This window comes from Platichthys flesus, chromosome 14 (genome assembly GCF_949316205.1).
Source record: "Platichthys flesus chromosome 14, fPlaFle2.1, whole genome shotgun sequence".
NCBI lineage: Eukaryota > Metazoa > Chordata > Actinopteri > Pleuronectiformes > Pleuronectidae > Platichthys > Platichthys flesus.
Genome location: NC_084958.1, coordinates 20,119,685 through 20,134,149, shown reverse-complemented (window position 1 = coordinate 20,134,149; position 14,465 = coordinate 20,119,685). Strand labels below are relative to the sequence as shown.

General features: G+C 45.7%; 1 protein-coding gene across 4 annotated transcripts in view; it reads right to left on the bottom strand.

Moving 5' to 3' along the window:
- The window catches only part of LOC133968910 (receptor-type tyrosine-protein phosphatase mu-like), a 147,093-nt gene that overhangs the window by 86,133 nt on the left and 46,495 nt on the right, over positions 1-14,465 (bottom strand). For all 4 annotated transcript variants that reach the window (XM_062405163.1, XM_062405165.1, XM_062405164.1 and 1 more), the window contains exons 3-6: positions 12,293-12,567; positions 8,124-8,202; positions 6,244-6,359; positions 3,710-3,884 (exon numbers count right to left, since the gene is read on the bottom strand). In XM_062405163.1, the coding sequence (XP_062261147.1) occupies positions 3,710-3,884; positions 6,244-6,359; positions 8,124-8,202; positions 12,293-12,567 (645 nt within the window). The remainder of the gene's footprint in view (positions 1-3,709; positions 3,885-6,243; positions 6,360-8,123; positions 8,203-12,292; positions 12,568-14,465) is intronic.

Genomic DNA, 14,465 nt, shown 5'->3' with positions numbered 1-14,465 from the left:
CTCTAGAGAGAAAATGTTTTTTCCGCACCGTGATGCGTGGACGCCATTCAATTCGATTTCTGGCTGCCATCCCTCGAGACCATTTCCAGAACAATGCGACGACGCAGCATGATGCATTACGGCAATAAGCATTTCATTTAACTCTGAAAAGTTGGCGCTTCACAAAAGCAATAGCAGGTTATGGTGATGGGATAATTCCTGTAGGTGCAGTAATCCTCTGTTCAGCAGCCATAGCAGACGGATTACTGGTGTGAAATACACTCAAGTGCTGGAACACTTTAGGATATTAACAACTCAATTCCCACAGTTTGAGACTCATGAGGCGGCGGCGGCGCTGAACCCGGGTACCGTGCCGGCTGGAGTCGGGGTGACGGCGAGCAGATGACAGTGGTGGCCGAACGCGGGGGTCAGCGAGCAGCTGCTGCCGTGATGTTGCCCAGACAAACCCCTTGGCCTGGCAGCAGCTGCGTGCTCCTCTAACACAACCGCACTAAAGCTCACTGATGCACGTGCAATCTCACACACAGACACACACACTGGCATGCACATACCAGAGGAGGCACATATAAAGATGTAGAAGAAAGACTGATAGATGTCCCTATTTCCAACTCAATGAGGAAACAAAGCACATGGCATTTTATACTAATATTAATTATGAGAGTGTGGCCTAGGGGATAGAGCGGGTGCTCTGCAACAAGAAGGTTGCAGGTTCGAATCCCACTCTTTCCCATCTGCATGCCTAAGTGTCCTTGGCAAGATACTGAACCCTTAAATGGCCCCCTCATAAATGTTGAGTGTACAAAAAATGTAAGTCGCTTTGGACAAAAGCGTCAGCTAGATGTAATGTAATGTAATGTATACCATATAACCATATATACATAGAACACTAACATAAATGCATGGATATGGCTCTGTCCATTTTATTCTATTACTTTTTTATCCTCTTGTCCACCTCATTCTGATGATTTGCTGCTGTAACAAGGGAATGTTGTCCCCAGCGTGAGATCAGTAAAGTCGTCTCTTCACTGATGGAAGTACTGCAGTATTCATGAATTTGCAGTATTAGGATCTGTGTATCCATGGTGACATTCCTGGAAATAAATACTCTGCTAAGTTGCTTGTGATGCAACCTGAGTGTTTCCTGTGGCAGCTTCAAATTAAAACCATTTAACTGGGTGACTTTTATTATGATGTAGAAACAGGAAGTCGGCGAGTTCGGCACTTACTGCTACTGTTCATCAAAAACAATGGATCCACAAAACAAGACAAGTCATGTTTGGCCTGTTTTTACCAGAGAAGATCATAAATATCATCGGGAGCAGCCACAGTTTAGTCGTTAGATGAAGAGCTGCAGAGGAAACAGGCTCCTCCCCCTGCTCCCTGCTGTTCACACAGCATGAGCAGCATGAAATCTGATCTCAGTTGCTCACAGAATGATGAGAGAGAGACAATCAGGGCCTGAAATCTTGTTCGAAACAACAAGTTTGTTTTTTCAGGGACCTGTGGTGCTCAACCACATTTTACGACAATTACCTACAGGTGTCGCACAATCAACAAATCAACCGGAACTGAAATCTTCCAGACAGACACGTACAGCGTACAGCAACATGAAAGATGCTCACAATTGACTGAACGATCCCAGTTACTCCTCGGCCTCTGGAAATCATCAATCAGTTCATACAATGGTCATTTAAAGTCTTCTTATTGCTATACAAAAAACACACGCACACGCACACACACACACACACACACACAGAGACAGACACACACCTTGCCACCAATTTGCTATTCAGCGCACACAGAGCCATAATAAGAGCTGCCTCTGTTCTCTGTTGTTAGATTAGTTAGACCTGACTGTTTATAGGTCCTTATTTCATCCGCTGAGCCTCTCTTGTTAAATTGCGAGAGGTGCTCATTATGTCGTGCACTCATCTAACTGCTGAGAGCGAAGCATTGATCCGGCTCCTGATATGAGACGAGGTGGCCGCGGGGGAAAGAGAAGAAATGACGAGCTTTACCGGCCGGCCTTCAATTTTTTTTCTCTGTTAGTGGCTGTTCTCATTAGAGCTGACATGAGCCACACCTCGGCAGCCGTGAGTCGTGGGGGGGGGGGGGGGGGGGGGGTTGGACACAGAATGCTGTGCCGGAGCAGAGCGAGCGCTTTGTGGGCTCCGGGTGATTCCAGCCGGGGCCAAGAAAAGAGCCGGCACTTGGACTGGGGAGTAATTATCCCCCTTTCAGAACCACTGGCCGCACTACAGGAGAGCCCAGCACAAAGGGGGGTGGGTGGTGGGAATGGGGGGCCGCGACTGGGCCGAGCCGAACAGAACTCTGGGAAATACATGCGCTGCACTTTCACATAAATCTGACTGAACACTGGCAAGAAAGCACAAGTGATTATCCGGGATAATCAAGCATTCACTCTCCTCATGTTGGAAGAAGAAAGAGAAAAAATAGAAGAAGAAGAAGAAGCAGTGTATGGTAATGAGGGTTTGGGGGGGGGGGGGGGGGGGGACTGGAGCAGGCTCATAACCCACAGAATGGCTCCGTGGTCACTCCTCCAAAAAACGAGGCCCGGACGCGGTGAACACACATTTAAGGCGGATTTACGACTCCGACACGACGCCGGGAGGGTTAAGCTCTTGTTTTACGACTGGTACGATAAGAGGAGGTATCAGCTTTTTTTTTTACGTGTGACATTTATAACCGTGAAAACACCTCTTTTCTTCCCCCTCCACGAGTTAGCTTATGTCGGAGCCGTCGAGGTGTGAAGCCTGCCGCGGAATCCAAAGTGGGTTTTCATTACGAGGTTCAATATTTCCCTAAATCTTAGAAAAATGACGGTAACTGTTTTAAATATTTATGACAAAAGCACTTCGCAGTTAAACCGGTTTGCACTTGTGTAAATATAATATATATATATAAATCGCCATCAGCAGAAAACGCGGCCGTCTGGCGAGTGAGCGTAAGTGCAGGGACGTGCGAGGGGATGCGTTTAAGGACGAGTGAGGGTTCCAACGCCTCCAGTGTGTCAGTAAATTTCCTTTTGAGTACACCGCTGACACCCGCTGATACACTCGGGCAGCGAGACTTTATCTCCCTCTTCACTCTGCTGTGTCTGGGCCCCGGCCATTCTTCTAAGATTGACAGACCTCGATCTGGACAGCCAGGATTAAACCTATCAATCACGTAAAGCTCGGAGACAAAAAAAAGAAAAAACAGGCGAGCGAAGAAAAAAAAAAAAAAAAATGGAGGCAGTAAATTCAATTGAGAGCACAGGGAGAAAATTGAGGTGAAGAAATATAGAAGGCCATTAACGGGCTATAGGGCTGCAGGAAAGTGAGGCCTTGCAGGATTTAGTTTCAGACGAGTCCATAAATTCATATCAAATGACTGCAGAAGTGAAATATCAGTGAGGTTGCCGTTAAACCCCGGTGCCTCTCGCCTTTGTGATCTTTTTGCCGGGATCGTGCTCAGTCAAGGACAAACCTTTACAGGGGAGGTAGCCCATCGGTCCTCCGGATAACAAATCAACATAAAAAAGATAGTATTTTTAGTAGCGCCTCAGAGGACGTTTCCATCCACACACACGCGGCATTTCCTGTTTATTTCCCGGTGACTTTGCCGCGTGGCGTGGAGGTCGCGAGGATGGAACAACATCCCCGCTGCCTCTGGGTCGCGGCCCCCTGCTTCGGGGACCGATACTCACGTTTTATGGTGAGCTCCCCGTAATTGGACACTCCGACGCCTTTGTCCGAGTGGACGATGCAGCGGTAGCGGCCCGAGTCGCCCTTGGTCGTGTTCTCCACGTCGAAAGTGCCGATGAAGCGCCGGTTGTTCCAAGGTTTGGTGGCTTTCATCGGGGCCTCCCGTCCGCCGATGCCCTGTTTGGAAGCGAGACAGACAAAAGAGGTGAGCCTCTGAAACCGGGAGGTTCAATAAGCAGAGTGGCCTGACCTTGTGTGTGTTTCACAAACTCTGCTCCTGTGTGTTGTTTGTTTGTGTCCCGTCGCTCCCACCGGTGGCTGATAGTGGGGGGAAAGCATTTATCACGTACACACAGACACACAAACACACAGTGGGCTCTCCCCAGCTGTCCCCCCTCACAGCAGGCAGATGGGGGACATTTGTTCATTAGAAATATTTCTTCATTACTGTCATCGGGGGACTTCACTTAATGTTTGTTTTGCAGCTCCTGTGCTAATGAGGACGTGTTTGTTAAAATGATGGAGTACCTGGCAGAGGACCTTTACCCGGCGCCGTGCTCCCACTGATCACACGTGTGGCACGGCGCTCAGCAGCCGAGGTGCCGGGGCTGCGTCTGCCAGATGCACCACCTCCGCCCGCTCAGAACAAGGTCACCGCGAGGCTGCCGCACGGCGCGCCACTGCCAGATATAGTACACGGTATCCACCGAGCCAACAGCTATATAGGTTAAGACCACGCTGCGGTGATCTGAAACAACCGTAATCCCCCCCCCTCTCCCCCCCTCCCGGACGCAGAGGCCTCGGGGGGAGGGGGGCGAGCAGGTGACATCACAAATAGAAATGCACAGTCAAGCAACGTGTGAATGTTTATATTTGCAAAGTCATTTATGAAGGGAATTGTAAACTGGGAATCTGTTTTTTGAGAGAAGTGAGACTGGGATCAGCTTTTGTTGGACTGTTGAGTGCAACTTTAACAAATAGTAATACTAATAAGTTATTTAACATTCCTTATATGGACTCTGATGGACATTTTCTGGAAGCTGGTGAAAAGGGGAACTCAATGCAGCAGCTGATGGCTTCTGCAGAAGAGCTCAATAGAAGCTTGATGCACATCAGAGACCCGGGATGAAATAATATCAACGTTAACATGAGCGATCGTGAGTTCCGAGTCTGAAGATGTGTCACTCATCATCCCAACTTATCTCCTTCTAACCACACGTCCATGAAAGGCTGGAGATGCTGTCACTATGTTACATGTAGGTGTTCACATCTCGTTGGACATTCGAACCGAAAACCCAGTGTTTTGCTTCTGGTGTAATTTAGAAACAAGGTTGGTGCCTCTCTGTTTGAAACATTTGAATTGGTTATGAAAGTCCCAGAGTGTAGATGTTGGCCCCTCATCTCTAACCTGACCTTCAGAGAGAAGGGAGTCTCTGTGCTCCATTCTCCTCATGGTGCCGTACAAACACAAAGTGTGACGACGGTCAGAACCGATTTAGAACTGTGGTTATGCAATTTAAATGGACACGTGTAAGCCAATCAGAAGTAAGTGCCCGGGCCTTGCTGTGGTACAAATGGTTGCATTGGGCCCTGTGTAATTAGGGTCACAGTAAAACATGTTTTATGGGACACGGCTCTGGACTCCTCTCTTGTTGGATCTGAATCGTGTTATTTCTCAAACAAACAATATTATCTCCGTGTTCTAGGTCAACCTGTGGTTTTGATGGCTTCTATTTACTGATGCTTTTCATGAACATTCCTGTTCATGTTTTGGTTTTCGCCCTGAACACACTTTTTCACTCCGTGTTCCAGCCTCTCGTCCAAACACATGTGCATGTGAATCGAGGGTTTGGTAAGCGATGATGAAACGCAGGCCCACTGGTTGTTGTGATTAGCACCAGAACAAACAACAACAAGTGGCTATCTACCAGTTTCTCTAATACAGGGTTCATACCAATGGATTTCCATGACCTTTCCATGACTTTAAAACAAATTTACTTGACCGAACATTTTGTGAAAGCTTGGTGTATACTCAAACAAAGTGACAAAATGTAGTATTTAAACTCACAATGAGAATTCCAAGGCATACAGTATACCTTAAATTGCACAAACCCAAGTATGCCGGCTTATATTTTGAGCGTATTTCTTAAAAAGCATATGAATCATTTAAAACTCAGCTTAAATGAACAACATGAAAATATGAATATAACAAATTTCCATGATTTTTCCAAAACTATTGGGATTTTATTTTTTTCCATGACTTTTCCAGGCCTGGACATTTTTTTTTTTTTTAATTCCATGACTTTTCCAGGTTTTTCATGACTGTAGGAACCCTGCTTATAAGAAGTTTGGAGCTGAACTGAGGGTCAATGCACGAGATTCAAAGACAACTCTAGGTCACAACACTAGCACTAGCAGTACATATTCAGAGGTCTGGTCACGAGGACATATTCATTTCCAAAGGGCCCGGATCTGAAACCCATTCAACTCCCGGGTGAAACAGTTTAATCAAATGGATAAATAAATAAAGTCTCACCTGCAGCCAGAGGCGGAAGTTGTCCCTCTTGCGTCCGTTGACGGTGCAGTGGAACGAAGCCGTCTGCCCAGCGTTGACCTCCACTCCCTTTATAGTCAGGAAATGAGGTGTGTTCACTGAGGAAAGATGTAAATATCTATCAGGCAGCGGCCGAGGACATGAATCACATCACACGCTGAGATGCAGAGTTCAATGTCCCTAAAAGTGTCCACGCTTGTGCCAAGAATTTGTATGTGAAAGGCGGAGAATGGAAGAGAAGGAGCGGTGAATTGATGCTGCTCTTTATTTCACTATCTGTTGCCCCCTCAGTGCCGGAGGCCAGCGTCACCTTGAAAGCAGCTAAATCTAGAAAATGAGACACCACAGGCCAAAGCTGCACCGACCAAGAAACCCAGTGCCTGCCGGCTCCAAACTGCATCCTTTCATTGATTGAGCGGATTCGTCCAAAAGCATTTTTCTCTCCTTTCCGACCGAGCTCATTATCGGTGCGCTCCCTGACTGGGAGGCTCCGCGGAAAGTAACTTATGTAGAACATTTTTGATTAGTGCTGCTATTCTGCATAGGAAAATAGGGCAATTCTGTGGAGCGACCTTGATTCAAAACATAACCGAATCTCTAAAGACTTGGCAAAAAGCTAATTCTATCACTTTCATCATCAAGACTTTCACTTCTACTTAATATTTCATAACCTTGTCTTCCAACTACACCTCCTTTATAAATGTGTGCCGTCAATCCATCCGGTGCCAAAAAAGACAAATCTATTTTCTTCCAAGCAAACGTCTTCTTTAATGATAGGGGGGGGGGGGGGGCAAGGCAGAGCACCCGGTGGCATAATCACACCTTTGAGCTAAATATTCCTCATGGTCGTATAAATAGAAAATTAATTGGCAGCGCTCTGGCTGACGAGTCGCTCTGATCACTTTGCTTCTGACTCAAAGAAACGCCGCCGCCACCGAGAGAGGTTATTGATCCAGCCTCACTATTCCACCTTTAACCACCGATTGCGTCACAAACGCACAATCGATTTCGCACAAATACATTTATGTGCAGCACCCCTTACGATACACATCCATCTCATCGACGTAACATTTGAAGGAATTCCGCTGCTTTCAAACGGTTCCCGGGTGATTAGCAGCCGACAATCAGAGCTGGATACTTAAGTTATGAAAGGTGGAGTGTGGTGTAAATCAATTGATGAGACGCTTGTGGTATTGATTGACTGCGGGGGGGGGGGGGGTAAACTTGAGGAGCGCCACACGGACTCACGGGGCTCCCAGCACTCAGACTGGAGGAATCCTGAAGAGCCCTTACATCCTTGTCCTCCCACAGCAGCGGCCTATCCCAGAAGCCGAGGCGGTAATATTGTAAATGCGCTGGTGATTACATGTTCATTAGCTCCGCGGCGCACTCTCGAGTGCTCCTACTTCCATTCAGCAGGGGTGGTGGGATTGGGAACATCTGAGAGATGAGATGCTTTACTGAATATCCTTAAGGGAGGAGAGAATAATGGCAGCAGCAGCAGCAGCTCACTCTGTGCTGGTATTTGTTTTTCCATTCTCCTTTTTTTTTTTGCACTATTCCTCCCATCTCTCAAAGGGGAGATTTAACACAGCCACTCCAACATTATATCCCGAGCACACTTCAGCGTGTCAGCGGCACAATGATAAATCTCCAGGGAGCGAGGAGGAGGAGGAGGAGGAGGAGGAGGAGGAGGGAGGTTTACACTTTGGATTGACTGTAGCCTCCTCTCTTTGAAGGCCTTTTGTTTGACTGGGAGGCCTTGAGTAGGACAGCGATGCAGGTATTTGGCAGAGTGTCACGGAAAGGACAATGACTCTTTGATGATATTCTTTTATGGCGAAGGGAAAAAAAGGACTTACTGCATTGGTGGCCCTGGACCACGACGTCTTTGATGGCCAGCAGGCCGCGCTGCCCTGAGGTTACGGCTTCAAACACAATCTGAGGAGGAGAGAGGAGACTCATAACACCAGTGATAAATGGCCACATGTCTCCGGATGGCACTTGAGTGAGGCCGCCCCCCATGCACACAAGAAGTCCGGCTACAGCTAATGCTCTTAGCCGAGCGGCGGCCGGCCACACAGCTGCGGGCCACTGACATTATTTCCACCATATGTCACGGCTGATCGGTGTTATGACATGCAAGTGTTAAATTAAGTTTGAGCCCTGAGACGATTAGCACACCGGCTGTGACAAGCACGCAGGGCACAGGGGCTGAGACACCTCACATGTGTAATATGGTTTAAAGGGTGAAGACACCCAAAGTCAAAACAGCAAAGTTCTTCACTGTCACTTGATTTAAACTGTGGAAAGTTCTGTGATTTTTACCTTTTAAACAAATCAGTGTTCAGTTATTTTTGTAAACCAAACACATTCTTTTATGCTTGACTACTAGCGACTAAGTTTCAAACTAGCAATTTACTCCACGGGGTCCGTCCCATTAAGTGTGTTCAACGTCTTGTGTTTTTAAGGCTTAAGCATTAAAGTGATGTATTAGTCTGTGGCTATGAAATATCCATGAAATCAAAAACAATTCACAAAGTAAACAAGGAGTCACTTCAACATCAGAACCTGTAACATAATGTTAAATAGTTTTAGACAATCTTTTGTTAATATCAGTAGCTACTGCCTCGTTTTATCTAGAGCCAGACTTTCCACATATATATATATATAATAAATAGGAAAATATTCAAAACACAAATACAACCATATAGAACATGAATGAGGAAAAAACACATTTTTACATAGAATATACACTAATGAAAATTTTTCAAAACAGTTTATTGTGAAATCAAAGTTTTTATCTTATCAAACAAACACTGACATCTATGCTTGGACTTTTGGGAAAGGCTCAAATCAGTGAAACAGAAATTTGAATTTTAGTTGGATTTAAGTACATTTAGGTAGAAAAAAAGCCTTTTACAACAATTTAACCTATAATTTGGCCATTTTTTGTAATATAATAAGATAAAAGTGCTTTATATGAAATGTTATTCACAATCTCTTCAGTCTACACCATGATGCATTTGAATCAAGTGTCAGGTCAGATGTGTCGACCTTATTCCATGACTTCCTTCTAACAGCTACTAAGATTGCCATGTGACAGATATATCTTAGTTACTGGGAGTAAATATTTCACAACAACTGCTCTCTATTTAAAAACTTGTTTGCGTGATGCTAACTACAACATTTCGTGATGCATTAATCTCCCCCATTAGAACAGCTGGTGTCCAGGGCCTCTGGTTACTTTAAATGTAATTTGACACTGGTTTTTATTCCGGTTACAGTCCCGGTACCGTCTCAAAGAGAATCCTCTAAACCTGAAAAGAGATCTAAACTTATCGGCGTGGTTAGACGCCCCCTAGGGGTGAACTAACCCTTCTGTGCATATTTAAAAAGCCGTCTCCTTCATGAGAGGGGACTGCTGGGGCATTTCCCAGTTGCTCCGCGTCTCGAGTTACTTGCTCGACATGTTTGTTGACGTTTCTAACGACAGAATAAACCTGAACTCGAGCACAAGTGCGTAGGACTAACGTGATTCTATTTCAAGGGACGAGCTGAGAGGGAGGGCGTGTCCCCGGCAGGCTGTCAGAGGTATGCGCTCCACGGTCCGCAGTGTGATAAAAAGGGAAACAGAATGCTAGTCCCTTCCCAAACCCAGGGTGTGGTGCAGAGAGCCATTACACCACACACACACACACACACACACACATTGCAGCTACACATGTTCTGCATGCCGCTACTCCCTAAATACAAGCCTACATCTGTCAGCCAATGGTATATATTAATGGATAGATTCCGAACAGGGTGTCGCCCAGAAACGCATGTCCTGCCAGCTGTAGCTCGACATCTGAGATTCCTTTTGTAGTCCAGGAATGTGGTGGCAGAGATGGTTGCCATTGTCATCTGGGAGGCGGGATGCCTTCAGATAAGGCTGTCTAATTATACATTTTCTTTTTTCGTCTCATGAAATATGAAAGTGAATGTCTTGGGTGCCAATTATGGCCTCATTACAGGCTAATTTAAAGGAAATTAAAAGGCCAACCACTCCATATATCGCCACCAGACAAATGAACCGGGTCCCTCTCTCTCTAATTGAAATCCTTTGTTTGTGCAACAGACATCAGTCAGCCCGACTAATAGCTGTGATATAATTGATTCCAGCATCAGTGATAGTGCGGCGCATTAATTGGGCCTGACCCAGCGAGTGGAAATATTCACGTGGGACGGAAGCTGTTGATGTCGAGGGAAAGTTCAGCGTTCTCATTTGTCAGAGAGGGACAGACAGTGAACCCAACATTCAGTGTCTACATCGCCACACTGGCTCGCCCCTGAGGGACTCGGCTAAGTACTACATTACAGCAGGATTGATTAGCTCTGCCATGGGCTGTACTGTATTGAAATCAAGATAGATGAGGACATTAGGGGGTTTTCTTTCTCAATGTGGCGCGGCCGCATATCACGATAAGTTATGGGTTTTCATCTTATGCATAGAGTACACCTTTTCGATAGCATGTGCAGGACATGCAGGGGACTGGGCATTATTCTTCCTGGAAATCGTTTTTTTGTTCACAATGTTCAGTTCGGGAAACTCAATGCCGATCTCAATTAAAAGTTTTAGGGATGACCTGACAGCGGAGTAATTATCAAAAAGGCTGAAAGGCTCATGATGACTAAAAAGCCTTGGTGGTAATTAAAAAATAATTTCCAAGTATCAGGTGGCTTCCCTTTGACAATTGCGTAGCTTACTGTGCAATTAAAGATACCTATAATTATTGCCATGTTGTTAATTAGTGACAATTTCTAGCGTTGGCCTCTCTCCTCTTGACTGGGAGCGTTGCTGAGATCATTAGCGTCCTCGCAGTTCCCCGTGTTGTCAGCTCGGGTCTGGAACGGTTACAAACAGAGACAGAGGGTCCGCTGGGACTTGAGAGGCAACAGCTGCTGGGAGTTTCCCCCGAACACACTGGTAACCATCGTACACCACTCGGGGGTCTCAGGATTTAAATGTGAAATCCGCTTTCTCTTAAGGGTTTGAATTTGTTTGTCGTGTTTTTAATTCTCGGAGCAAAGCCGAGCAAATATTTTCATTTTCATATTCCAAAAGAGCCAATGAAGGTCACCACTTAAGTCTTGTGTGTGTGTGTGTGTGTGTGTGTGTGTGTCTGTTCTTTCTTTTCAGTGACAGACGGATCCGGACGTAACAAGCGATGTCTCCGCTTCAGGAAAAAACTCCTTCAAGCTTCAAGAGTCTTCAGCCGAACTGAAAACATTTGACCAGACTCGCTGTTGCATCATTACGTCAAACAAGGGTCATCACCCTGTCACCGGCGAGCAGTGACTATTAGTGGAAGCAGCAGCTCTTCCCATCCTCCTCAACTGTTGACCCCCCCCCCCCCCCGCGCCTCTCTCTCTCTTCTGTCTCTTTTTTTTGTGAACCACGTGCCTCTCATTAAATTCCCCCATCTTGCATTCAGGAGCGAGAGCCTCAGCGGGTGTGCCTTGTTAACTAAGTTATCAGGGCGGCTGTGATGAGCAGGCAGGAGGACACCCCTCAGTGTCCACTGTGGACCAGCCCTGCCAGGCCATAATGAAATAATTCGCCCAGGGACCGTCTCCCATCGGGAGGTTAAGGGGCTGCTCCGCATCAATTAACATTCGGTGGACTGGTGGAACAAGCCCGGTGAAGACTAACAGCCAGGCGAGTGTGAAATCACCTCGCCCCGGCCAGCAGTCGTGTGCATTGATAAGTGAAAATTAGTTTTCAGAATTGGAAAAAAAAGGAGAAGAGGTTGAGATGGAAGGCAGAGAGAACAGATTACCATGGATACCCAGCTAGCACCAGAAATCAATAATCCTAGTTGTTCTGAATGGGCCATTGTGCGATTGTTTGGAACCTCTCGAATAAAACATTTGGAGAACAGGCTTTAATGACTTTGGCTCAACTATAAAAGCTGCTCACAATGAGTAACCCAGTTCTATGATGAGGTGTTATGCACCGGAGAGCTGGACTCGCACCACCTTTCCTCACCTGGTAGAGGTTGGGCCAGTAGGTGCTGACTGCCAGCTCCACCTGGGACCAGGAGCGAGTGGCCGGACCCGACACGTTCCACACCGGCATCCCCATGGGACTGTTGTTCTCCTTGATGTAGACGTTCAGGTGGCCCGGGTGGCTGCTGTCCCGGCCTCCGATGTAGAAGCTGAAGGTGACGCAGTGGGTGTCGTTCTCCTTCAGCTGGGGAGTCAGCAGCAAGGCCTTCTGCCCGGCGAAGCGTCCGGAGGTGTTCACCATCACAAAGGCAGAGCCTGAAGCATAAACAAGTGAGTGAGCACACACAGGGAATCTGGTTCTGGCTGATGCTGACAAGAGAGCACAGTATCAAGGCTGCAGTCCGCGGCGCCATCTTGATTTAATCCATCGATTCAACCATAGTACAAAAGTCCATAGAGGGAAATAGTCTACATCAATCAGTGTCTTTCATACAACTGCAAACCCAGTTGAAAAGTACAAAACAGATTTAGAACTATCATTTGAAAGGAGTTGAAACATTGGGGATGCATGTGGTTCCCAGGATCCTCATCTTGAACCACCAAAACTGGATTTGTCCAAAACTCCGGTTAATGACTAAATACCTCTGAAAATAATAAACTGGAGAAGACAGACCCTGAGCCTACATCTTTTTTTATATTCAGATATATTTTTAAAATATACCTATGAAAACAAAAACACAAATTTCATAAAGACTTTCAAAGGTTGTGTGGTACATTTGGCAAAGTCATGAAGAATAAGCTAATTATTGTATTTGATAAGGAGTTGAAACTTTGGTGATGCATGTGGTTCCCAGATGTTCTATCCTGCTGGATTTGGTCTTTTCTTAGCTTCTAATGTCGAACCACCGAAACTTGATTTGTCCAAAACTGTGTTTAATGACAAGAAAATCAATAACTTCAACATCGATGTGCAGAGACACTCCACTGTGCTACATCTCTAAAAAACATCTTATAACAGTTGATCCCTGGTTTGGCGAAACCTGGCCATCATTTTCCTTATTTTACATTTGAGGCTCAGTTCCAAGTTTCAACCCACCGTGACCAATCACCCTTTGAGAGCTCGAGGTCACTGGACGCCCACAAACACCTTCACCCTGCAGCCATTGGACGATAGCAGCTGAATTCGATGCTTCATCGTCTATTTTACTCCTACATTGGACCATCATTTACTGATTGAACATCACCCTTTGTTGGATAAGGTGGACCCTGAGTCTACATCTATTTGTTTATCCAGACATGCATCTTTGAAATAAATCTATAACACTTATTTCATAAAGACTTTCAAAGGTTGTGTGGTACATTTGGCAGAGTCATGAAGAATAAGCTTATTATTGTATTGGATCTTATTGGGTTCTAGAGGCAGGTTGTTTTAACACAGCAGAAAAACGAGCCAGTGAAGAATCTTTATTACCAGTGATCACGTCCCGAGGTCTCACACTAACTAAATAAAAGAGGGAAATCAAGTGTGCAGAAAGCAGGTAAATGAGTGTGCTGAGACCTTTCCTATTAGCACTGAGAATTGTAGCATGTGACCCTTAATGAGAAAATCCTCTTATCTTTGGATTGATGGAAACTCTCTAATCATCATCATTAATCAAAACACAAGGAGAAAGACTAATCCGGGAAAAAAGACGCTGCACGTCGGAGAGGAGTGTTTCTTCTTCTCCTCGTCTTCTCAATGATAGAGAGGAGAGAAATGATGAGGAATCAATAAGTTAAAATCTATTTGCCGAGCAAGCCCCCCATTTAGATTTTATAGCTTTGGTTCAATATTTAAAAGGTTAATCTAATTCCCTCCCCTTCTTTGCCAATAAAACACGAGTGAGAATTATTATATTGGCAAACTTTCAAGGAGACGCGGGACATATTCTATTTGTCATCATCCTATTTAGCTTGGCTCGCTAATGAGATGGCACAAATTGTAACGGCATTTGAGTCGGAGCCAAGAGAGACTCTGTTTATGATGAAATATGTTACACACACACACACACACGCATATATATAGACATGCATTTTTTTTTGTCGTTGGGGAAGTGTGGCACATTTCACTTAGAGGTGAGACAAACAGAGCCGAACCGCGGAGGACGTGAATCTCTGTCATTAAATTACAGAGTAAATAACGTGGACTGCACGAGCCGGGCTCGGTCCCAGAG